Source organism: Argopecten irradians, chromosome 13 (genome assembly GCF_041381155.1).
Source record: "Argopecten irradians isolate NY chromosome 13, Ai_NY, whole genome shotgun sequence".
NCBI lineage: Eukaryota > Metazoa > Mollusca > Bivalvia > Pectinida > Pectinidae > Argopecten > Argopecten irradians.
The window spans coordinates 34,675,328-34,697,548 of NC_091146.1; the positions used below are offsets into that span (position 1 = coordinate 34,675,328).

At 35.5% G+C, this 22,221-nt stretch overlaps 2 protein-coding genes across 3 annotated transcripts; one reads left to right on the forward strand and one right to left on the reverse strand.

The window, feature by feature from the left end:
- Positions 1-221: 221 nt before the first annotated feature.
- On the forward strand, positions 222-12,181 carry LOC138306207 (uncharacterized). 2 transcript variants are annotated; one of them, XR_011205804.1, is made up of 4 exons: positions 222-309; positions 7,547-7,710; positions 10,119-10,189; positions 11,752-12,181. XR_011205804.1 is itself a non-coding variant. In XM_069246603.1 (3 exons), the coding sequence occupies exon 1, from the start codon at positions 1,312-1,314 to the stop codon at positions 5,014-5,016; it is 3,705 nt and encodes a 1,234-aa protein (XP_069102704.1). In that variant the 5' UTR covers positions 1,127-1,311; the 3' UTR covers positions 5,017-7,710; positions 10,119-10,189; positions 11,752-12,181. The 2 variants fall into 2 exon arrangements, 1 of the variants encoding a protein (XP_069102704.1); XM_069246603.1 differs by lacking the exon at positions 222-309 and having other exon boundaries at positions 1,127-7,710.
- A 2,296-nt stretch (positions 12,182-14,477) lies between these two features.
- LOC138305883 (potential E3 ubiquitin-protein ligase ariadne-2-like) lies at positions 14,478-20,863 on the reverse strand. Its single transcript, XM_069246147.1, has 3 exons — positions 20,619-20,863; positions 19,202-19,457; positions 14,478-18,306 (listed from the first exon to the last, which is right to left on the reverse strand). Exons 1-3 carry the CDS (start codon positions 20,679-20,681, stop codon positions 17,600-17,602), a joined length of 1,026 nt encoding a protein of 341 aa, XP_069102248.1. The 5' UTR covers positions 20,682-20,863; the 3' UTR covers positions 14,478-17,599.
- Between the last annotated feature and the right edge of the window lie 1,358 nt (positions 20,864-22,221).

Sequence of the window (22,221 nt, forward strand, 5' to 3'; positions counted from 1 at the left end):
TATTAAAGCCCCTAACATAGTCAAGGCTTTGGTTAAATTCTTTACATTGGTTGGTCTTCTAAAAGCTGTCCAATCGGACCAAGGTTCGAATTTCATGTCTGGTATTTTTCAACAAGTCATGTACCCAGCTCCAGATCAACGTGCCAGACATAGATGGTGGAGGAAAGCCGGAGTAGGTTGACAAGGGCATGTGAACTGGAACAAAAGAAAATTTGGCCAGCAGAAAAAAACATCCGATCTGTCAGTTCCACGCAAATGGCCAGCTTGCATGTAGGATTATGCCTCGCGACCCAGAGGAGATGGATTGTGGTAATGTGTCATTTCATCTTAGATACTTTATCGCGACCCCACATAGCATTTAAGCAGCAGAAATCTACCACAACCAGTAATTACTAAGTATGAGTTTAATCAGTAAAAGTCAATCAACTCATTAATTAATTAATAGAAAAATATGAGATTGATGTTTTAATTTTTTCTAGTAACACCCGATAGCTGAGACGGGTATAGATATAAATTGATATAATCATATGACATATATCACATGGCTTCCTTTATCTGCAATGATTTCGTACCAAGACATACCAAGAATTGTACAGCGCCATATAAGATTCTATTGGGAGAGATATTGTGACTTTATCTGTGGATTATTACAACACTTTGTGTGGATTTATTCATATTGCCTGGAACTTTACAAATCATCGGTGGACATTCAATTTCCTTGTGGATTTGTGATTATTGTGAATTTGAAACCTGGAAGGATCAAGGATTATACCAGGACATTCGCATACAGATAAGTTACACTTTAAATCATCGTATTACTCTTGTACCACCACCAATTACTTTAGATATTGTAAACCATTTCTGTATAATATTGTATATATAATTAAATGTGTTTTGAATTTAGCTGCTGGTTTCTCCTTTCTGTTATTCGTTAATGTAACAGAATTGGGGGCTCGTGTCCGAGATCGATATTTAATTTGTGAAATCTAACTTTGAAAAATTAATTTAGAAATTGTCAAAATTTGTGTTTAAACTTGGAGTTTACATTTGAAACCAACAGCTAGATTAACATGACTACTATGCAGGTAGAACAGTTTGTTAAAGCGCCATCCCTGGATGTTCTTTTTGCAAGTTACTAAGAAGGATTTATTGTTATTGAGTAAACATTTAGGCCTAGCTATCAAAACTAATTTGAGGAAAGCTGAAATTCGGAATGTAATTATAAGATATTTTGTTGACAATGGCAAATTTGACTCTAGTGCATTAGATAGTATAGAGGAAACAGTCACTTCAGAAATCCAAATTAGACAAATGGAACTTGAACATGAAATGAAAATGAAACAAATAGAGAAAGAAATGAGAGAAAGAGAAATAGAAAAGGAGTTAAGAGAAAAAGAAATAGACAAAGAAAGAGAGTTAAGAGAAAAAGAAATAGACAAAGAAAGAGAGTTAAGAGAAAAAGAAATTGAGAAAGAATTAAAAGAAAAAGAGAGAGATCAGATGTTAGAGCTAGAGAAGCAAAAAATTCAAGCTGAAACAGAACTTAGAATTAAAGAATTAGAACTAGCTTCTCAAGACAGTTCAAGTAATCCAACTTTTAGGGGTTTACAAGGAAACAGAGGTTTTGATGTCAGTAGAAACATTAGGTTAGTTCCTCCTTTTCAAGAGAAAGAAGTTGACAAGTATTTTCTGCATTTTGAGAAAATAGCTGACAGTATGAAATGGCCTGAAGATAAGCTTACAATGCTTCTTCAGAGTGTCTTGATTGGTAAAGCTAGAGACATTTATTCTTCTTTATCTGTAGATGAGATTTCACATTACCAAGTAGTCAAGAAAGCTATTTTGAAAGCTTATGAGTTAGTTCCTGAGGCTTACCGCCAGAAATTTCGAAACTCGAGAAAGAGAGATGAACAAACTCATGTAGAATTTGCCAGAGAAAAAGAACAATTATTTAATAGGTGGTGTGATTCTAAAGAAATCGATGAGGATTTCGGTAAATTGAGGCAATTATTGTTGATAGAGGAGTTAAAACGTTGTGTCCACACAAACATAAAAACTCATTTAGATGAGAGAAAAGTTGAAACACTTAGTGAAGCAGCTACAATGGCTGATGATTACGCTCTCACCCACAAAGGCTCATTTGTTAAAAACAGTTCTCAAGACAAAAACAGTACCACAGGTACTAGTAAATTTGGTCAGCCTAGGAACCCAACCTTTAGTGGCCCTTCCAACGACAAACCTAAATTAGGTGATAAGACTAAGTCTGATTCTAAAACAGATCATAGGGCAGGTGTGGGGTCTCCTTCTGGTCCTGTTTGTAATTACTGCAAGAAAGTAGGGCATGTTATGTCTGAATGTTATTCTCTCCAGCGTAAGGAGCAAAGGCGTAAACAGTCAGTTCCTTCTGTGTTAGCTATGTCAAAGCCTAGTCAGAAACTTAGTGATATTGTGGAAGATTCTAAAGTGTCTGTTGAGATTAAGAGCTCAGAGTCTGATAGTGTCTTGGAGAAGTACTCTCCCTTCATTTCTGAAGGTTTTGTTTCACTTACTAGTGATATTACCAACTTGAAACCTGTGAAGATTTTGCGAGATACTGGGGCTTCTCATTCTTTGATATTAGATGGCGTAGTGCCTTTGTCTGAGGAGACCTCATCTGGTAGTAGTGTTTTGCTTCAAGGTGTAGAGTTAGGTTTTGTTAATGTGCCTCTCCATTGTGTTTATTTAAAGTCAGACTTGGTTACTGGGCCTGTCACCATTGGTGTTAGACCGGAACTTCCCATAGAGGGCGTGTCGCTCATTTTAGGCAATGACTTGGCTGGAGAGAAAGTTAGGGTAGATCCCTTAGTGTCCAGTATCCCTGATAAAACAGATGATGCTGAGACTATTCAACAGGAATTTCCTGGTATTTTCCCTTCTTGTGCTGTAACTCGTTCAATGAGTAAGAAGGTTTCTGATGTTGCAGTAGTTGAGGATCATTATAGTCCAGGGTTAGGTGACACTTTCTTGGCTCATGATATAGAGGATATCGGGGGCAAGTGTGATCTTTTGAGCAATCCTGTAGACTTTGATAGTGATAGAGTTGTTCCTAACAAGGGTACTTCTTTGTCTGACATGATGAGTAAATCATCTTTGTCTAGAGAGGAGCTTATAGTAGAACAGGAGAAAGATCCTGAAATCTCCTTATTGTGTAATCGGGCTTTGAGTGAGGAAGAGGCTGAGAAAGTCCCGGTTTGTTACTTCCGTCAGTCAGGTGTGTTGATGCGCAAGTGGCCCCCCCCCCCCCCTGATGTGTCTTCCGAGGAAGACTGGAAGGTTGTCAATCAAATAGTTGTCCCACCGAGGTATAGGCAAGATATTCTAAGTTTGTCTCATGATGTACCTATGGCAGGGCATCTAGGTGTGACCAAGACTTATAACAGGATCTTAGATCACTTCTTTTGGCCCAAGTTGAAACGGGATGTGGCTGATTTTTGTAGGTCTTGTCATACTTGTCAGGTGGTAGGGAAACCTAATCAGAAAATCCCTGTTGCACCTTTGCACCCCATTCCAGCATTTGAGGAACCATTTAGTAGAGTCATTATAGACTGTGTAGGTCCTCTACCCAAAACTAAGTCTGGGAATGAGTATCTTTTAACTATTATGTGTGCTTCCACACGCTTTCCTGAAGCCATTCCACTCAGAAATATTAAAGCCCCTAACATAGCCAAGGCTTTGGTTAAATTCTTTACATTGGTTGGTCTTCCAAAAGCTGTTCAATCGGACCAAGGTTCGAATTTCATGTCTGGTATTTTTCAACAAGTCATGTACCAGCTCCAGATCAAGCAGTATAAGTCTAGTGCTTATCATCCAGAGTCTCAGGGTGCTTTAGAACGTTTTCATCAGACATTGAAGAATATGATGAGATCTTATTGTTTTGAAAACAAAAGAGATTGGGACGAAGGTATACACATGTTGTTGTTTGGCGTTAGAGAATCTGTACAAGAATCTCTTGGCTTCAGTCCCTTTGAACTTGTGTTTGGACATACTGTACGTGGTCCTTTGAAAATTTTGAAAGACAAAATTTTGGACGAAGATTCTAAAATAAATCTCTTAGAGTATGTGTCTAACTTTAAGCAAAGGTTGACAAGGGCATGTGAACTGGCAAAAGAAAATTTGGCCGTTACTCAAACCAAAATGAAAGCATGGTATGATAAAGATGCCCGTACAAGAAGTTTTGATCCAGGTGACAAAATTTTGGCTCTATTACCAATACCGAGTCAGCCTTTGCAAGCTAGATATTTTGGACCTTATGTTGTTGAGAAAAAGGTCGATGATGTTAACTACATTGTACAAACTCCAGGGAGGCGCAAGAAAACTCAATTATGTCATGTTAATATGCTTAAGAAATATGTAGATAGAGAAGAGAGCAAGACCTCTCAACCTATTGCTACTTTGGCCTCTGTACCATCACAAAGTGAAAGTACAGCTGATATTTGTAAATTAGACTTAGATGGTTGTGTACAAGATGTAGGTTTAGACTGTGGTGTTAAGTTACGGAATTCAGATGTGCTCGCGAACTTGGACAAGAAACTGTGTCATCTATCAGAAAAGGAACGCAATGAACTGAAAGATTTGATACTTGAGTTTAAACATTTGTTTCCGGATACACCAGGCAAAACAGATGCTATCTATCATGACGTGGATGTAGGCGATGCGCCACCTGTCAAGCAACATCCTTACCGTGTCAATCCTTTGAAAGAAGAACACTTAAAGAAAGAAATTCAATACATGTTGGACAATGATATTATTGAACCAAGCAAAAGTGAATGGAGCTCTCCATGTGTTCTGGTACCAAAGCCAGACAAGACATACCGGTTCTGTACTGACTTCAGAAAAGTAAACTCTGTCAGTAAAACAGACTCTTATCCAATTCCAAGGATTGACTCGTGTATTGACAAAGTTGGCAAAGCCAAGTACGTAAGCAAGTTTGACCTGTTGAAAGGATATTGGCAGGTGCCATTAACAGAAAGAGCTTAAGAAGTGTCGGCATTTGTAACCTCACAAGGTTTGTACCAGTATAAAGTTATGCCGTTTGTTATGAAGAATGCCCCGGCAACACATTTCAACGTCTTCTTAACAGCGTGATATCAGACCTGGAAGGTTGTGATGGATACATCGATGACGTCATCAACTACCACGACACGTGGGAAGACCATCTACGCGGGATTCGTGAATTCTTCGAAAGACTCACTACCATGAAATTGACTGTAAACTTATTGAAATGTGAATTTTGTCATGCAACTGTTGAATTTTTAGGCCATGTTGTAGGACAGGGGCAGGTTAAACCTGTTCAGGCCAAAGTAGAATCAATTATAGATTTTCCAACTCCTGGAGGCAAGAGAGAGCTGATGAGATTTCTTGGTATGGCTGGATACTACAGAAAATTTTGTCAAAATTTCTCTGTTATAGCAGCTCCACTTACTGCTTTGTTAAAGAAAAATGTCAAATTTGTCTGGTCAGACGAATGTAAGTCTGCCTTTGAGAAATTGAAAGCCATACTATCAAACTCACCAGTTCTGACTGCTCCAGATTTTAATAAACAGTTTAAACTGTTTGTTGACGCCAGCGATGTAGGTGTTGGTGCTGTTTTGATGCAAGAAGGTACTGAAAAAAATGACCACCCAATTTGTTATTTCTCGAAAAAGTTTGACAAACACCAGAGAAATTATTCCACCATTGAGAAAGAATGTTTAGCGTTGATTTTGGCCTTGAACCAATTTGATGTATATCTCTGCACTACAGTTGTGCCTGTGTTGGTCTTCACCGACCACAACCCTTTGACATTCATTGGGAAAATGAAAAACAAAAATCAAAGAATTCTCAGGTGGAGTTTGACTTTGCAAGAGTACAATCTTGACATCAAACATATCAAAGGTAAAGACAATATTCTGGCTGATGCTTTATCAAGGATTTAAATATGACTTAATATTTGAAGAAAGTTTCCTTTTCAAGAAAACTTTCTTTTCTTTAAGGAGGGGTGTGTTATGTATGACACTAAATACATGTAGTTATGAGATAAGGGAGATAACTCCTATAGCTTTTTTTTATCAATACATCCTATGAAGGTCATATCATTGATTTAGGTTATAGAACTTTCTAGAATATAATCATGTATAAACAAATATGTTTGTAAACATGTTGAGTTTAAGTAGAGATCTAGAATGATCTATTTCCAGAAAGTTATGTGTGTTTACTTGTTTACTGTTTTTAGTTAGATATTTCTAGAAGTAGAAGGTTCTCCAATATTCTTGAATTACGGTTTAGCTATATATACTCCAGCTGTCCAAGGCTAATCAGAACTGTAATGAGACCAGTAATAAGACATACCAAGAATTGTACAGCGCCATATAAGATTCTATTGGGAGAGATATTGTGACTTTATCTGTGGATTATTACAACACTTTGTGTGGATTTATTCATATTGCCTGGAACTTTACAAATCATCGGTGGACATTCAATTTCCTTGTGGATTTGTGATTATTGTGAATTTGAAACCTGGAAGGATCAAGGATTATACCAGGACATTCGCATACAGATAAGTTACACTTTAAATCATCGTATTACTCTTGTACCACCACCAATTACTTTAGATATTGTAAACCATCTCTGTATAATATTGTATATATATAATTAAATTGTGTTTTGAATTTAGCTGCTGGTTTCTCCTTTCTGTTATTCGTTAATGTAACACTAATGGTAAGTGTAATGTAATTACGTCAATTACTTCTCCTTCTTCTTCTTCTTCTTCTTCTTCTTCTTCTTCTTCTTCTTCTTCTTCTTCTTCTTCTTCTTCTTCTTCATCATCATCATCTTCTTCTTCTTACTTTCTTTCTTTCTTCTTTTTCTTCTTCTTCTTCTTCTTCTTCGTCTTTTTCTTCTTACTTTCTTTCTTCTTCTTCTTCTTCTTCTTCTTCTTCTTACTTTCTTTCTTCTTCTTCTTCTTCTTCTTCCTCTTCTTCTTCTTCTTCGTCCTCTTCTTTCTTCTTCTTTTTCTTCTTCCAACGTAACCAAAATAATCAAATTTAAATCTGAAATTATTATGGTCATGAGTTTTAATTTGTACTTTTTACAATATATGTAGTTAAAATTATTCGTATTTTTATGTCAAAAAGCTATCTTTGATTTAGAATAGCTCAAAATAAAGCACGCCATCATACTTAATTTTAATTCCATTTCCTTCTTGTGAACTCCTGTTTCTAAAATCTATATTCTTAGCAGAGAAGATCAGATAAAGTTTCTGTAACTTACTTTGTTCCAATAGCATTAATGTTTTATATGTAAGAAGTGAATATTTAACAAAAGCATCGCTATACTGTATGTTTAAGTTGTGTGTTTACACACAAAGCTTGAAGTACTACATTATTTTTCAATTGTGTATCAAGATAGTTAGCGTTGGTAATAGTCTAAGTTATAATGTATAATACTCAGCAATCTTAAATATATAAACGCGAGAGAAGTTTTAGTTTTCAGTTATTTTATATTGTTATGGTGATTTTGTCTCTTACAGAGTAACACCACCAACGGAGTGTGTACTGTAGCTTCAAGCAGCTGTGAATATAAACATAACATCAACGTTGTCGGTGTAAAGGGAGGAGAACTGGTGTCAGGATCTGTTAGCGCAACACGCACAACACAAGTGGTAGTGCACAATGATAACTGATCACACTATCAGTAAGTTTATATGTTTATATGGTTACAATGCACAACAAAACTAAGTAAGTGTAGCTTACTTCCCTAAAACTGACTTCAGAGACCAACTGGGTTAAGCAAGAATTTTCTATCTGAAATGTATACTCGTTTCATTTTAGCGTAAAAAAATGCAAAGTGAAAAATCGTTCCACAAGTTCTTTAAGACCGACATATATATTTTAATAATCTTTATTTTGCACAGACTTAATTAGTTTGAAAATACACCATGATACACAGCCAGATTCCATGCATAAAAACAAAACATGTTTATATAGCGGGATCGGACTGGCCGCTACATTTCTTTTCTCCTGGTACATTTGATATAAATCAGGGGCCAGTAGCAAGAAGCTCTCTTAAGACATAAGTCTAACTTACCTCTATTTTAAATACTAAGAAAGTAACTGAAAATTATCGTAGACAATTTTAAAATTAAATTTAAGTTTAACTTCCATATCTACTTTTCTCTCCGTTTGCGTTTCCTTCCATAGTTGCTAGAAGCTCTCGTAAAGTTCTCGTGACAAACTTTGATCACACTCGCATTATATAATCCTCCCTTAAGGCAACCTTTTCTACTTTCTATCATTAATAATTGGGATAGCCTACCACAAAGTTCGCCCAAACCATTCTACTTCTGCTTTAAACCCTAGCTCTTGAGCAGCATTGACAGAAAACGTGTGATTATTACAGTTTTGGTACTCGCAAGGGCCAAATATATCACACACGTTTACGAATGGAGTACTGAAAAGTAATTGATTTGCAAAATATATTACTCCACTCGATCTAATAAAATTAGACGACGCTATCTTCACATTTTAGATTTGAAATTTCGGTTATATTATGAGGCATTTAATTTTGTGTATTGATAAAACATCAATATCTAGCTGCATAATTATATATCTAGCATTTGATACAGGTCGGTACAAAATGCAGATAATTATCTCTGATACAACTACGTGGATATGTTCTCGTTGATATACAACCAGATTATCATTTCATCCATGGAGATAAACTTCGTACTTTGTTTGAATTAAAGACAAATAAAAAAAATCCAACATCCAGGGAAAAACCCCAAATACAAATAAATTGAACATCACAGCTAATATAGCAAATGACAAAGCCCTCACATCGAAAACTGCAGGTCAGTGATGATTTATGCTTGAAATGATAACTTTACCAAATGGGTGAACGGTTTGTTCCGAATGAATGAAAACGGCCAGCTATTTTAACTTTGATCAAACTCTCCAAATACGAGGGTTCCGAAAACGACCTTCACCTTCGTATTAAATCTATTTTAGCATACTCGAGTAAGAACCCTGCGCGTTCGACTGCTCAAGTATGAACTCTGTCGACCTGAGAGTTGTCAGTCGAAGGCAGTCCATGATACAATTAAATATATTTGTAATGAACTAAACCTTTATCCAGTCGTTAGTGATTCTAGTTTAACGAATGTCTTTGTGCCTCTCGATTTATATCTATTTATGTATATTCTAAGTATCACTAGATGATAACCTGTCACGGGACCGGGACAATTCATTGACGTCATTAGGTAGATTACAACCACGCAATGACGTTGACTCTATATAAAGACGTGCAAAAACAAAAGCAGGAAAACCCAGTTGATACTTTATATAGAGGTTACACAACGAGTGGTTGTTGGATATGGAATTTATTACACACGAGTAAGTTTAGAGATTTTTTGAAGTTAAAAAGGCACAAGATTTAGCGAGTGTCTTTTGTAACTTTTAAAAAACTCTTACGAGTGTGTAATAAACATGTTTACACACTCAAACTGTTTTTGAATAGTAAAGATAATTTCTCGAGATACAGTAAAGAGAAACTTTGTTCTGACAAATAAACCTGAAGCGATGCAGTATTCATTAAGACATTTAAAAGTTAAAGAAAAAATTAAAATGTCATGATAATAACGGTACCTGGTATGTAATGAATCAAAACCACACATACAGTGAAATGATCTAACGAGTCAGATCGTACTTTTTTGTTACGCGGATGCAATATTACGAGAGTGCGTTTTCCTTCGCATATCAAACTCATGCAATCCGGGGCAGACATACGGTATTGCCTGTTGTGACCCTCCACCTCTCGATCGTGAGTTCGAATCACATGTTGGCCTGGTACTTGACCCTGGCTATTATATTAATTATACGTTAAACTAAACAAATCAGATACACATTAATTACGTCGATTTATCTCAATAACTGATTTTTTATTCATTTATTATTTACTTTCACAATACTGCATGCTTTGATACGTGTAACTTAATATACTATTCAACTGTCTAAAAATATTCAGCTTCATTAGTTAATGGACTTCTGCAGTCTATCTTTTGTCATTAAAATAATATATATATATACATCTTATATTTGGCACAGGTCGGTACAAGATCCAGATTATTATCGTATCAACCGTTCCTAAAAGAACATTTACAGTTGACGTAAATCCAGTAAGTACGAGATATCATTTTTTCCATTTGTAAGTTTTAAGAAAACAATTGACATGTCAGGTTTTCTTTCATATCTACAGGTGTAATACTGGTTTATCTCTCATACAGGTGTAATACTGGTTTATCTCTCATAAATATGCAATATTGGTTTATCTCTCATAGAGGTGTAATACTGGCTTATCTATCATACAGGTGTAATACTGGTTTATCTATCATACAGTTGTAATACTGGTTTATCTCTCATACAGGTGTAATACTGGTTTATCTATCATACAGGTGTAATACTGGTTTATCTATCATACAGTTGTAATACTGGTTTATCTCTCATACAGGTGTAATACTGGTTTATCTATCATACAGGTGTAATACTGGATTATCTCTCATACGGGTGTAATATTGGTTAATCTCTCATACAGGTGTAATACTGGTTTATCTCTCATACAGGTGTAATACTGGTTTATCTATCATACGGGTGTAATATTGGTTTATCTCTCATACAGGTGTAATACTGGTTTATCTCTCATACAGGTGTAATACTGGTTTATCTCTCATACAGTTGTAATACTGGTTTATCTCTCATACAGGTGTAATACTAGTTTATCTATCATACAGGTGTAATACTGGTTTATCTCTCATACAGGTGTAATACTGGTTTATCTCTCATACGGATGTAATACTTGTTTATCTATCATTCAGGTGTAATACTGGTTTATCTCTCATACAGGTGTAATACTGGTTTATCTATCATACAGGTGTAATACTGGTTTATCTGTCATACGGGTGTAATACTGGTTTATCTATCATACAGGTTTAATACTGGTTTATCTATCATACAGGTATAATACTGGTTTATCTGTCATACGGGTGTAATACTGGTTTATCTATCATACAGGTGTAATACTGGTTTATTTACCATACAGGTGTAATACTGCTTTATCTCTTATACAGGTGTAATACTGGTTTATCTATCATACAGGTGTAATACTGGTTTATCTCTTATACAGGTATAATACTGGTTTATCTATCATACAGGTGTAATACTGGTTTATTTATCATACAGGTGTAATACTGGTTTATCTCTCATACAGGTGTAATACAGGTTTATCTCTCGTACAGATGTAATACTTGTTTATCTCTCATACAGGTGTAATACTTGTTTATCTATCATACAGGTGTAATACTGGTTTATCTCTCATACGGGTGTAATACTGGTTTATCTATCATACAGGTGTAATACTGGTTTATCTATCACACAGGTGTAATACTGGTTTATCTATCACACAGGTGTAATACTGGTTTATCTATCATACAGGTGTAATACTGGTTTATCTATCATACAGGTGTAATAATGGTTTATCTATCATCTCGTGACGTCAATGCGTCAACATAGACATATTATCCTTCATATCCACATATAATAGAGTCTTATAGTATTTATAATTCACTTTTATCCTATTGTTTTTATTTATATTAAATTACTTATAAGACAAATAAGACCACATCCGGGAAGGAATTGTTTTTTTCTTAATATCATGTACCATTTTATGTCTTTTGTTTTACAGGATGATAAACTACGTACTTTGTTCAAAGTAATGGCAAAAGAAATGGATTTTCCTGTGGAAAGTATTTGTATAATGTTTAACGTAAAGTGTTACACGTTCAACAAACAGAACCAAGAACTAACTGTAGCTGAAATCGGCATGCAGGACAGATCAACAGTTCAAATGATTTTGAAATGTGAAGGATCATAGTAATTGTGGATTAACTCTGAGCTGTTTACAAAACCTTTAGTTAAAAAGGTCTTCAAAAAATGAAAAAAGAACATTTGTAGATTAAGATGATTTATAATTAGCTGGTACTACTGATATATATCCATGTTTACTGGTACAATTTATATCACATTTGTGGGAATACAACGATGGAGGACTTTAAAAGCTGTAATAACTTGTGTTCAATCCGTTTGTTTTATGCAATAAAATATTTTAACATCAACTAGTGCGTCAGTTTTACATTGGAACATTAAAATAATGATATTTCATACTCTGACCATTCAGACCATTGAGAATAAAATGAAGATGAGAAATACCGATAAGATGCATTCTCTGAAAATATCAGGTAAACAACATCTATGTATCTATTGTTATTAAGCATTGATGTCACTTTTTTATTTCATCGGGGTATGAAAGAAATTTTGTTTGCAAATTTTTGTGAGAATCCTCTACGCGGATTCACAGTTTTCAAACAAAATTTCGTAACCCAATGAAATTAGAAAATAGTGACATCAATGTCTGTAATTGATTTCCCAGACTACTTGATAAAATAAAATACACGTACGATTTCATTGATTTTCCAAAAAATTATATATTTCCAAATCAATACGCAACGTCAATGTTTCTATTGTGACGTCACCGAAACGTCGGGTTTCCGCGACATATTTTTTTGTATAGTGGTATGAAAAAAATGCATCGGCCAATCCGAAAACCAGATTTAGTATGAACACAAAGATAAATTACGTGATACAGAAAGTCTAAACGCTGGATATTTGTTAAATGTCTAATTCTCTTCTTAAAGAGAAATAGCAATGTAAAGCATGCGTCATATACATTCAGTATGATACCGCTACAAATGTATGATGTATATTTTTTGTTTTTATGCTATTATTGTCAGTATGCCGAACAAAATTGTTTACCTAAATGTCTCTCATATCTACGGGTACTAATGTAGATTATCGCACACAATTACATGACTACTCATGCTATACAAACTCGTGAGTCACAGCGACAATTCTCGGTAAAAGTTAAAAGACAATTTTAGAATTTAGGTTGGCGTTGATATTATTCACATACCACTACATTCTAGATACTTCAGGGGTTACTATCACTGTCTCTATATCCACCCCTGGTCTATGTTATAGTAAATCTGAAGGCAGTTCAGAAGAAAAACTGACTTTCGGATACTTTCTGTGAAGATTTACAGAGATCGACGCCTACCTGCAAATCCATATACAGTCAAATATGTGTACCTTAATTCGATTATTTTGATAAAGACCGCGGTTTATTTAGAGTACACTCATATTTTTGTGTTATATCTCCATAACATGAAAAATATATTCAAGTTAATCCTTAAATAATAAATACGAATCGTAGTGTTCATACCATGGAACTTTATATAGTTGTATTGTAGAAACTAATGGTCCATGGAGTAGATATAACGACAGTGATAGTAACCCCTGGGATATCGAGGATGGTCCATGGGGTAGATATAACGACAGTGATAGTAACCCCTGGGATATCAAGGATGGTCCATGGGGTAGATATAACGACAGTGATAGTAACCCCTGGGATATCGAGGATGGTCCATGGGGTAGATATAACGACAGTGATAGTAACCCCTGGGATATCAAGGATGGTCCATGGGGTAGATATAACGACAGTGATAGTAACCCCTGGGATATTGAATATCGAGGATGGTCCATGGGGTAGATATAACGACAGTGATAGTAACCCCTGGGATATCGAGGATGGTCCATGGGGTAGATATAACGACAGTGATAGTAACCCCTGGGATATCGAGGATGGTCCATGGGGTAGATATAACGACAGTGATAGTAACCCCTGGGATATCGAGGATGGTCCATGGGGTAGATATAACGACAGTGATAGTAACCCCTGGGATATCGAGGATGGTCCATGGGGTAGATATAACGACAGTGATAGTAACCCCTGGGATATCGAGGATGGTCCATGGGGTAGATATAACGACAGTGATAGTAACCCCTGGGATATCGAGGATGGTCCATGGGGTAGATATAACGACAGTGATAGTAACCCCTGGGATATCGAGGATGGTCCATGGGGTAGATATAACGACAGTGATAGTAACCTCTGGGATATCGAGGATGGTCCATGGGGTAGATATAACGACATAATGATAACATCTGTAATATCGAGCGAGGGGATAAAACGAGTAAAATTCAGATTACATTCAGATTTGAAATGTTAAGATTGGTCAAATGAAACTGATGACGTATTCATTAAAAATAGATTACCGTTGACATTTTACTTTCGGTTTCGATATCTGTATAAAGAGTGACACACATGTACACACAGCCAGTCTGACCACAGGCATTTGGCTCTATAGACATATATACATAAAATACAATATAAAGTATATATATTATACACAATATTACATATAAATAAAGAGAGAAAATGTAAATAGAGCCAAATGTCTGTGCTCTGACTTTTACATTTACATTAAAACGAGAACAGATATAACAAATTCTGGTTCATTTATCATCAGATGTACACATATACAATAAAACAATCTATCATATACACATACGTATTGAAAACTTTCTGTAATCAATTCAATGTACATTTCAGATAAGCATATTGTGGATGCTATAAAAAAAATTTATTGCAGGGTATTTAATTTACATATCTTTTTTATGTATATCCAATATATACAAAAGGATTGGGCAACTTGTGCTTTTTCAAGTCCTATCCAAATACAATTTAATAAATACATACACAACAAGATGACAATATATTTACATATGTACAATTAGGAGAGGGAAGATAGATGGAGAAGAAAGAGAAGGCAGAAAGCATGCACAGTAAGATATACAGTTAGGCGGGAAGGGAGAGAGAGAAGGAAAGAGAAGGCAGAAAACAGGCACAGCAAGATATAAAGATAGGCGGGAGGGGAGAAATAGAGAAGGGGAATGAGGTTTTGTTATCAATTTTTAAAGTTCTACGATGCCGATAGTGTTATTAAGCATATTTAGAAGAAGTACTCATCGGTTGTCTCCCTTGGACAACTGGGAGAGCCGACAGATAAGTAGTCGGATACACATAGATAGTTGTACTATTCTCACTATTATGAAAGATCAAATTTACCCTTTAATCTGTAATTTAGCCACGTTTTGAAAGCTTATTCTTTTTTTGTTTTATTTTACAAAGGTTAATAATTGTTCAGCATATTTCATCCAAACTTATTGGTTTCAATAGATCATTGAAGTGAAAATAGCATGTCATTTATCCTGGTTATAACACATTATTGACGCATTGCTTCACATTATTCAATCCTTTTGACTTAATATCTTGTCAATAAAATTAATTAAAATAAAAGCACGTAAAAATTCGTATACAGCAATTTACTGCAAATATATAAATTTTAAAGATAGTATTATTTTCGCATTTTTCGATGGTTTCGATAACAGGGAGAAACTGAAAAGAAAACATGATAATAAGTAAAATAGGTGTATATAATACTGCTTAAAGATGCTATTAATTTTCTTAGTATAAGTTACAGAAGTTACTTTACACCATTACCACCATTTAAAAGTTTGAGATTATTTTACGTCATCATCAAAATATTAAAAATGATAAATTGCTTTACGAAAAAAAGGTCCATGATACTATATTCTATATTACAAAATAAAATATTGAAAATGATTAACTGCGTCCCGAAGAAATCCATGGCACTATGCCGTTTATGGAATGAAGTACTTATTGCGCATCCACCAAAAGCACAACAAGTCATTTCATGTCATTATTTGCGTTAATTAGACATACATTTACATAAGTAATCACCAATCATAGTTTAAATGACGATTAGATAGGTTTGGCTCTGTCGGCGGTGGAGCATTTTTAAAGTTATATGTAGCATAACTCGGTGAAAATTTTGACGTTGGTTTTTTCTTCAGTAATCCTATTGAAAACCACAAGGATTGATGAATGAATCCGTATTAATCATTCAAAAGCACAGACAAAAGCATATGATGTTTTATAAACATAAAATACATCACAGAATTTTTGCAATGTAAAAGTCTTGTTTTTATGCTATTTGTGTGTTTAGATGAAAACTTTATAATTACCAATAACACTGTGTAAAATGTTAAATGAAATTGTAGACCGCAACATGGCTTCATAATCTGACCAGGGCCCAGTTTCATGAACATTCCTTAACTTAAATTTCCGCATAGAAAAGCATTACAAAAGTTAAGTAAACGATCTTTAATTAAGAAAAAACCTTCCTTAAAATCTGTAATGCTTTCCTATGGAAAATTCTAGGAAAAGGAGATTCCTTAGATTTAAGAAATGTTCGTGAAACTGGGCCCTGAATGTACACATTTCACTTCACTGAATACGTAAATCTATAATGAGTACTGCCAAAATTCATTTGATCTCTTCTTTGTCTGTGTAGAATTTAAATCCACGCACTGTAAGTATCGTTAATTATCAAAATGTTCTTAACCTTTTGTGGGGAATAACATGAAAAGCTCTTCTTAAAGATGCTCCACCGCCGACAGAGCATAAATGACATTCATCAATAGAACAATAATATTGGTGTTTAATATTGTATATATATATGTCTAATTAACACAAACAATTATATAAGATAATTTATTTTGCCTTTTGTGCATGCGCAATCAGTACTTCATTCCATATAGGATATAGTGCCACGTATTTTTTTCGGGATGCAATTAATTATTTTTTATATTTTCAACTTGAAGTAAAATTGGAAGCTCAAACTTTTCAATGGTGGTAATTGTGTAACGTTAGTAACTTTTGTAACTGAAGAAAAATACTAAATCGTCTGCTCCTGTTTTTAATTCGTCAGTATAAAATACGGATTAATTCATTTGTCGTATTCTATAAAAGTGGTAGTTTCTGCTCCTGCTTAGCAATCAGCATAAAATGACATTCTGATTGAAAATACAGATTCTTATAACCACTCCGTTCAATAGTGGATCTGACAAACTCCCATAAGGGGTCATGTTCGGATGACCTCTTACAACGTGTACTTTGCTACATCAATTTAAAACGTCATTTCGTCCAAGTATACAATTAACATTTAGCTTTGTTGTGCTCTTTGGTCGAGATGACTATGTGCACGAAAAATAATTCTGACAGCACGTCATTTCGTCCAAGTATACGATAAACATTTAGCTTTGTTGTGCTCTTTGGTCGAGATGACTACGTGCACGAAAATTAATTCTGACAGCTTTTTCAACTATTTCCTAATCTTCACTGTTAAGATTCTGGCGGTAGCAATTTGTTATTGGCCATTTTCCAAGGTCTCCAGAACGTGACCCCTAAAGGGATGTTGTCAGTAAATATCGGCATTTTAATCAGATTAAGGTCCAAAAAATAACATGTCTGTTTAGGGTTACCCGACCGATCCTAATTTCTTACCCCCGACCCTAATTTTTATTCCACTTTTCTACGAAAAGAAAATTAAAAGTCGGGATTTCGATCTCAGACTCCGGTTCCGGCCATTATTTTAGAGTGAAAGTGAAAAAAGTGAGTGAAAAAATAATAAATCCTCCCGACCTACCGACCCTATTTTTTTTTTTTTTTGCCAATGTAACCCTAAACAGACATTTTTTGCCCTAATGTAACTTCATGACAAAATGCAAGATTGACTACTATCGTTTTTAACACGAGATTGCCCAGGTGTACCTAAATCCTGTACAGGCGCCACAGTACACACGGTGTCGTAAGCTCCACAGGAAAAACCGTTGGGTCCCTTCACATTCAGACAGATGAAACAAAACTCACACTTACACCAGAAACACGTCATCAGCTTACAATGGATCGAATGTTCAATAAGGGCATGGCACTTTGGACAAGCGCGCAAGCTTGGACACCCTGAAACTCCATAGATCTTCTTCTTTTTGCACGATTTAAGAACTCGTAATACCGTGTCTGTGGTGCAGCTATGCATATCCTCCCATGGCTTCATACAAAACCAACAGAATTCGTACTGACCTTGACCTTTGTCATGACCTTGACTTTGACCTTGACTTTGACATGCTCTTCTACAGAATGTACAAACTACTCGCGGATTCGAGGTACTTTGACGTTCACAGTTTACGTGACAGTTTGGGCATTGTCGGATATCATCGGAACAATACAGGCAGTTCCGGTTGATACGGGATTCAAATAGTATCTGCTCATCAACTGACACACACGCTTTGTCGATTACATCCTGGAAAGTCCACACTGCACCACAGACTTCCCCTCTCCCACTTTGGTCGGCAAAGCAGTGGAAACTGGTGGCCCGGTCTGTCAGTTTGGTCCAACAATGTCTGTATAAATTGTCCGGAGCTGTAAAATATACAGATAAACAATGGCCTTTACGGATGATAATTCAATTTTGCTTGTAACAAGCATTTTCATTGGCTTAAAAATTTACTTTATCAGCCCGTAAAGGAAAAAATGACGTTGCCGTTTGTAACGTCCCTTCTGATTGGCTGATATCACGGCGTAATGATTTCACAGAAAAAGAGTACCAAAATGAATTCGGAATTTTGAATAAAATATCGTTAGTAAAATGAATTATAAGGATTAGTTTGAATATATTTTTTCATCTTATGGAGATATAACACAAAAATCTGCGTGTACTCTCATCTTAAACCGCTTCGCCGTTTATTTAGAGTACGCTCACATTTCTGTGTTATATCTCCATAACATAAGAAATATATTCAAGTTAATGATGACGGTATGTACAACTGTAATTCATGTTAAGTAGTTCATATTATTTTGTTCTTCAGAATTTAAGCCTAACTAATAAAAATGTGAATGATGGGCGCATATATATTAATAACAATCCATGCGATGTTGTAAGGAACATTCTCATTGGATTGAATATTGCATCATCTTACGACGTAAAAATGACGTGGCAATTTGCAACGGTGCCTTTGATTGGCTGAGTAAATGGTGTAATGATATTCTAGAAAACATTCTTTCATAAATTAAGATTTTTATAGGATGGAATTGAATTATAAGGATAAACTTGCATATCTTTTTTTATCGGAAATGCATATAAAAAGATTGGCAACTTCGGCACTTTTGCAATCAGTACAGTGACACATGTATGTACAATAATGCATCTAGTGACTTTTCCCTGTGATATTGAGGATAAAACAAAACAGAAAAAAAAAAAGAAAAACACAACTACATGTATGGTTGAACACTTTAAAAATATATATGATAAGCATACTTATGGCGTGACCACACGGCATAAGACATCTCGGATCAGTCTCACAGGGGAACACAATATCCTTTTCATCTGTTCGTAGCCGAGGTGGTGGTGTCCGATTAGAGTTATGAACAACCACCGATAGAGGGCGCGGCAGGTCACTGATATCACGTGACCCTTCTACCAGTAGACTGTTTTTATCGACAATGTCAATGTTATGTTTATCTTCACCCAATGCTGACGCAATGGCTGACTTGATGTCAATAAAAGTGCCCGTCTGTAAGAGAAAACATCTTTTAATTTCTCAGTAACTTTTAGCAATTGAAAGACCCATTACCTTTCCGGAGCAAAACATAAAGGTTTCTTAAAAACATCAATTACATCCTAAAATATGTACCGATGGCCTAAGATGAGGTTACAACACCAAACATATGCAATATATGAATACAGTGGAGATTCATTTCACTGTTTTGCCTGATGGCGCAGTGATAGTCAACGACCGCGCGGTATTTAGGACGAAGACGGGAAACATAATATGTTATGAAAATTAACATTTTATTTATTTAAATTAAATTGTTCAGAAGTTGATAATAAGTCTAGTATTAACAGTAAGTTAATAACTTTTGCGACTCTGCAAAATTATCGATCTCGTTTTACATTCCCATTTTAAAAATTAAAAGCCGTTTCGGAAAGGTGGTGTGTCTTTAAAGTGAATAATCGGGCAAATGATTCTAAAGTCGGTAAAACTAAGACATCCAGTAGCTTATTAAATAGCTTAATAAATCCCATCAAAATCCCTCTGTATGCGAAGAAATTAATTCATATTTTAGAAATCCTAAAACGTCCTCTCGGCTGGCTATATATATATACATGTAAGTCCGTATTAACATTTCCACGCAGCTTCGCTTTCCAAGAGTTGAGTGAATTTATTTTTAGAACTGTGCTAAAACAATGGGCTTTTCCATAATTCCAATGGACAAAACTGGACAATGTTACATAAGCAGAACTTGTCCGTCGTTTTGATATGTAAGATGATTGGAAGGCCAATGAACGCATTTAGACTGGTTTTCTTTGCCCGACTACTCACTTTAAAGTTGGGGGTTTGGACTGTTTGCATTCGTCATTCTGACTTAACAGAGTTACTTCCCTTTGTTACATTCTATCCAATCGGAACACCTCGGATGTGCATGACCTCTGATCGGAATGTACAGTACTAGGTGCAATAATACATAAAAAAACTAAACATTTTCTTCGTTTGGAAACCTAATTACCCCCTAAGTGTATGTTTGAAAATGAAGAGTTATTGAAAATTGTAATGAAAAGTACTATAATAGCCTTATTTTAAGAAATGGAGTGCAATCGTTTCTCATTCGAGACGCACGACACACGAGGGGTATAGTGTATCGGTGGCACTGAATCAGATTTGATAATTACTCACCCTTGGAATGCTGACACGCCTGACCTGTGATTCACTCAGCCGTTGAAATGTAACATCATCCATTATATATCCTTTAGTAGAAATGGCGTGATTAGGATCGGACTTCAAAATAAAATGGGTATTTTTGTTTTCGGTTTGATATGTTTACACCAGTGCGTCCAATTGTCTATCTTGGCGAGTATGTACAATGTACATGTACATGTATGTTCATTGTTCTAACACCTTTTGTGTAGATCTTGTGTGAATCATGCTATAAATTTTAAACTAAATTGTATAGCGGATACAATGAGGTATATATATACATATAGAAATTATTCTTTACGACTAATTGACTAAATAGGCCTACTGTATGTGCATTTTATAAACACTATAGCACAGAATGGGTACGACCTTTGAGGTCATTCATCGATCAATATTGAAATAAAAAGATTGTTCTACCCAGAAATTTGGAGACGTTTATAATGAGTGCCTTGGAGTTTTACGTTTATACCGTTTTCATGATGAATGGTGACCTTTTGTGATCATCGACCATTATTCGGACCTTTAGAAGGATTGATGTGAGATAATCCGAGGTAAGATATAACTAATGTATCTTTTAATTGTTCGCATTGGGCATGTAACAGAGCATACGATTTGCTATAAGAGAGTTACCACTGCCTCTGTCATAATAACCACTAGCCCGAGATACTCTGGCCCTGACACCAGACTTAGACATTATCAATATGACAGATAGATGTCTGGTGTAGGGCCAGAGCGCAGTGCTATATCAAAACGTGGAATAAGCCGACAACGTTTGGTATCGGACCAGGTCATCTCCGATTCAGCCTGACCACCGAGAAGCACCACTAACCTTAGTCTATTCAACAAATGAATAATTTATCTACTCAAATGCAGTAATCCGTCGAGATTAAAGGCGTTTTGGATACTTTGAGAAAATGACGACGACAACGAGGGAAATTTAAAGTTGCAGAAAAGAAACTACTGTGTTGACACAAAAGAACGTGCATGTGTGATAAAATGGATGGCTATGAGTAGATAAATTATTCATTTGTTGAACAGACCAAGGTAAGTGGCGATTCTCGGTGGTAAGCAGTCTGAATCGGAGATGACCTGGCCCGATACCAAACGGTGTCGGCTTATTCCACGTTTTGATATAGCAGTGCGCTCTGGCCCTAAACCAGACATCTATCTGTCATAATGTCTAAGTCTGGTGTCAGGGCCAGAGTATCGCGGGCTAAATATCCCCTGGAGTATCGAGGATGACACTTATACGGATCTTGACTCGAGTGACCACTGGTCAAGAACTAGTACCCATTCTCGCCATCGCATGTGTATTGGTATAATTATTACAAGCGAATTTTCAAGAAATATTTTGTGGGAACCTGCACGATAGCGTCTTCTATATATCAGAAGATGACTTTATACACGAAAACTCGCGTGCAGCCTTACAAATACACGTGCGATGGCGAGAATGGGTAATTGCCGATAATTGGTCACGTGCCAGTATATTCTTACCAAATTATTGAACTCGTTTAATTAAATAAGATGTATATATGTTTATTACAGATGCAGCTCATGATCTGTATGCATTTGTCAGGAAAGA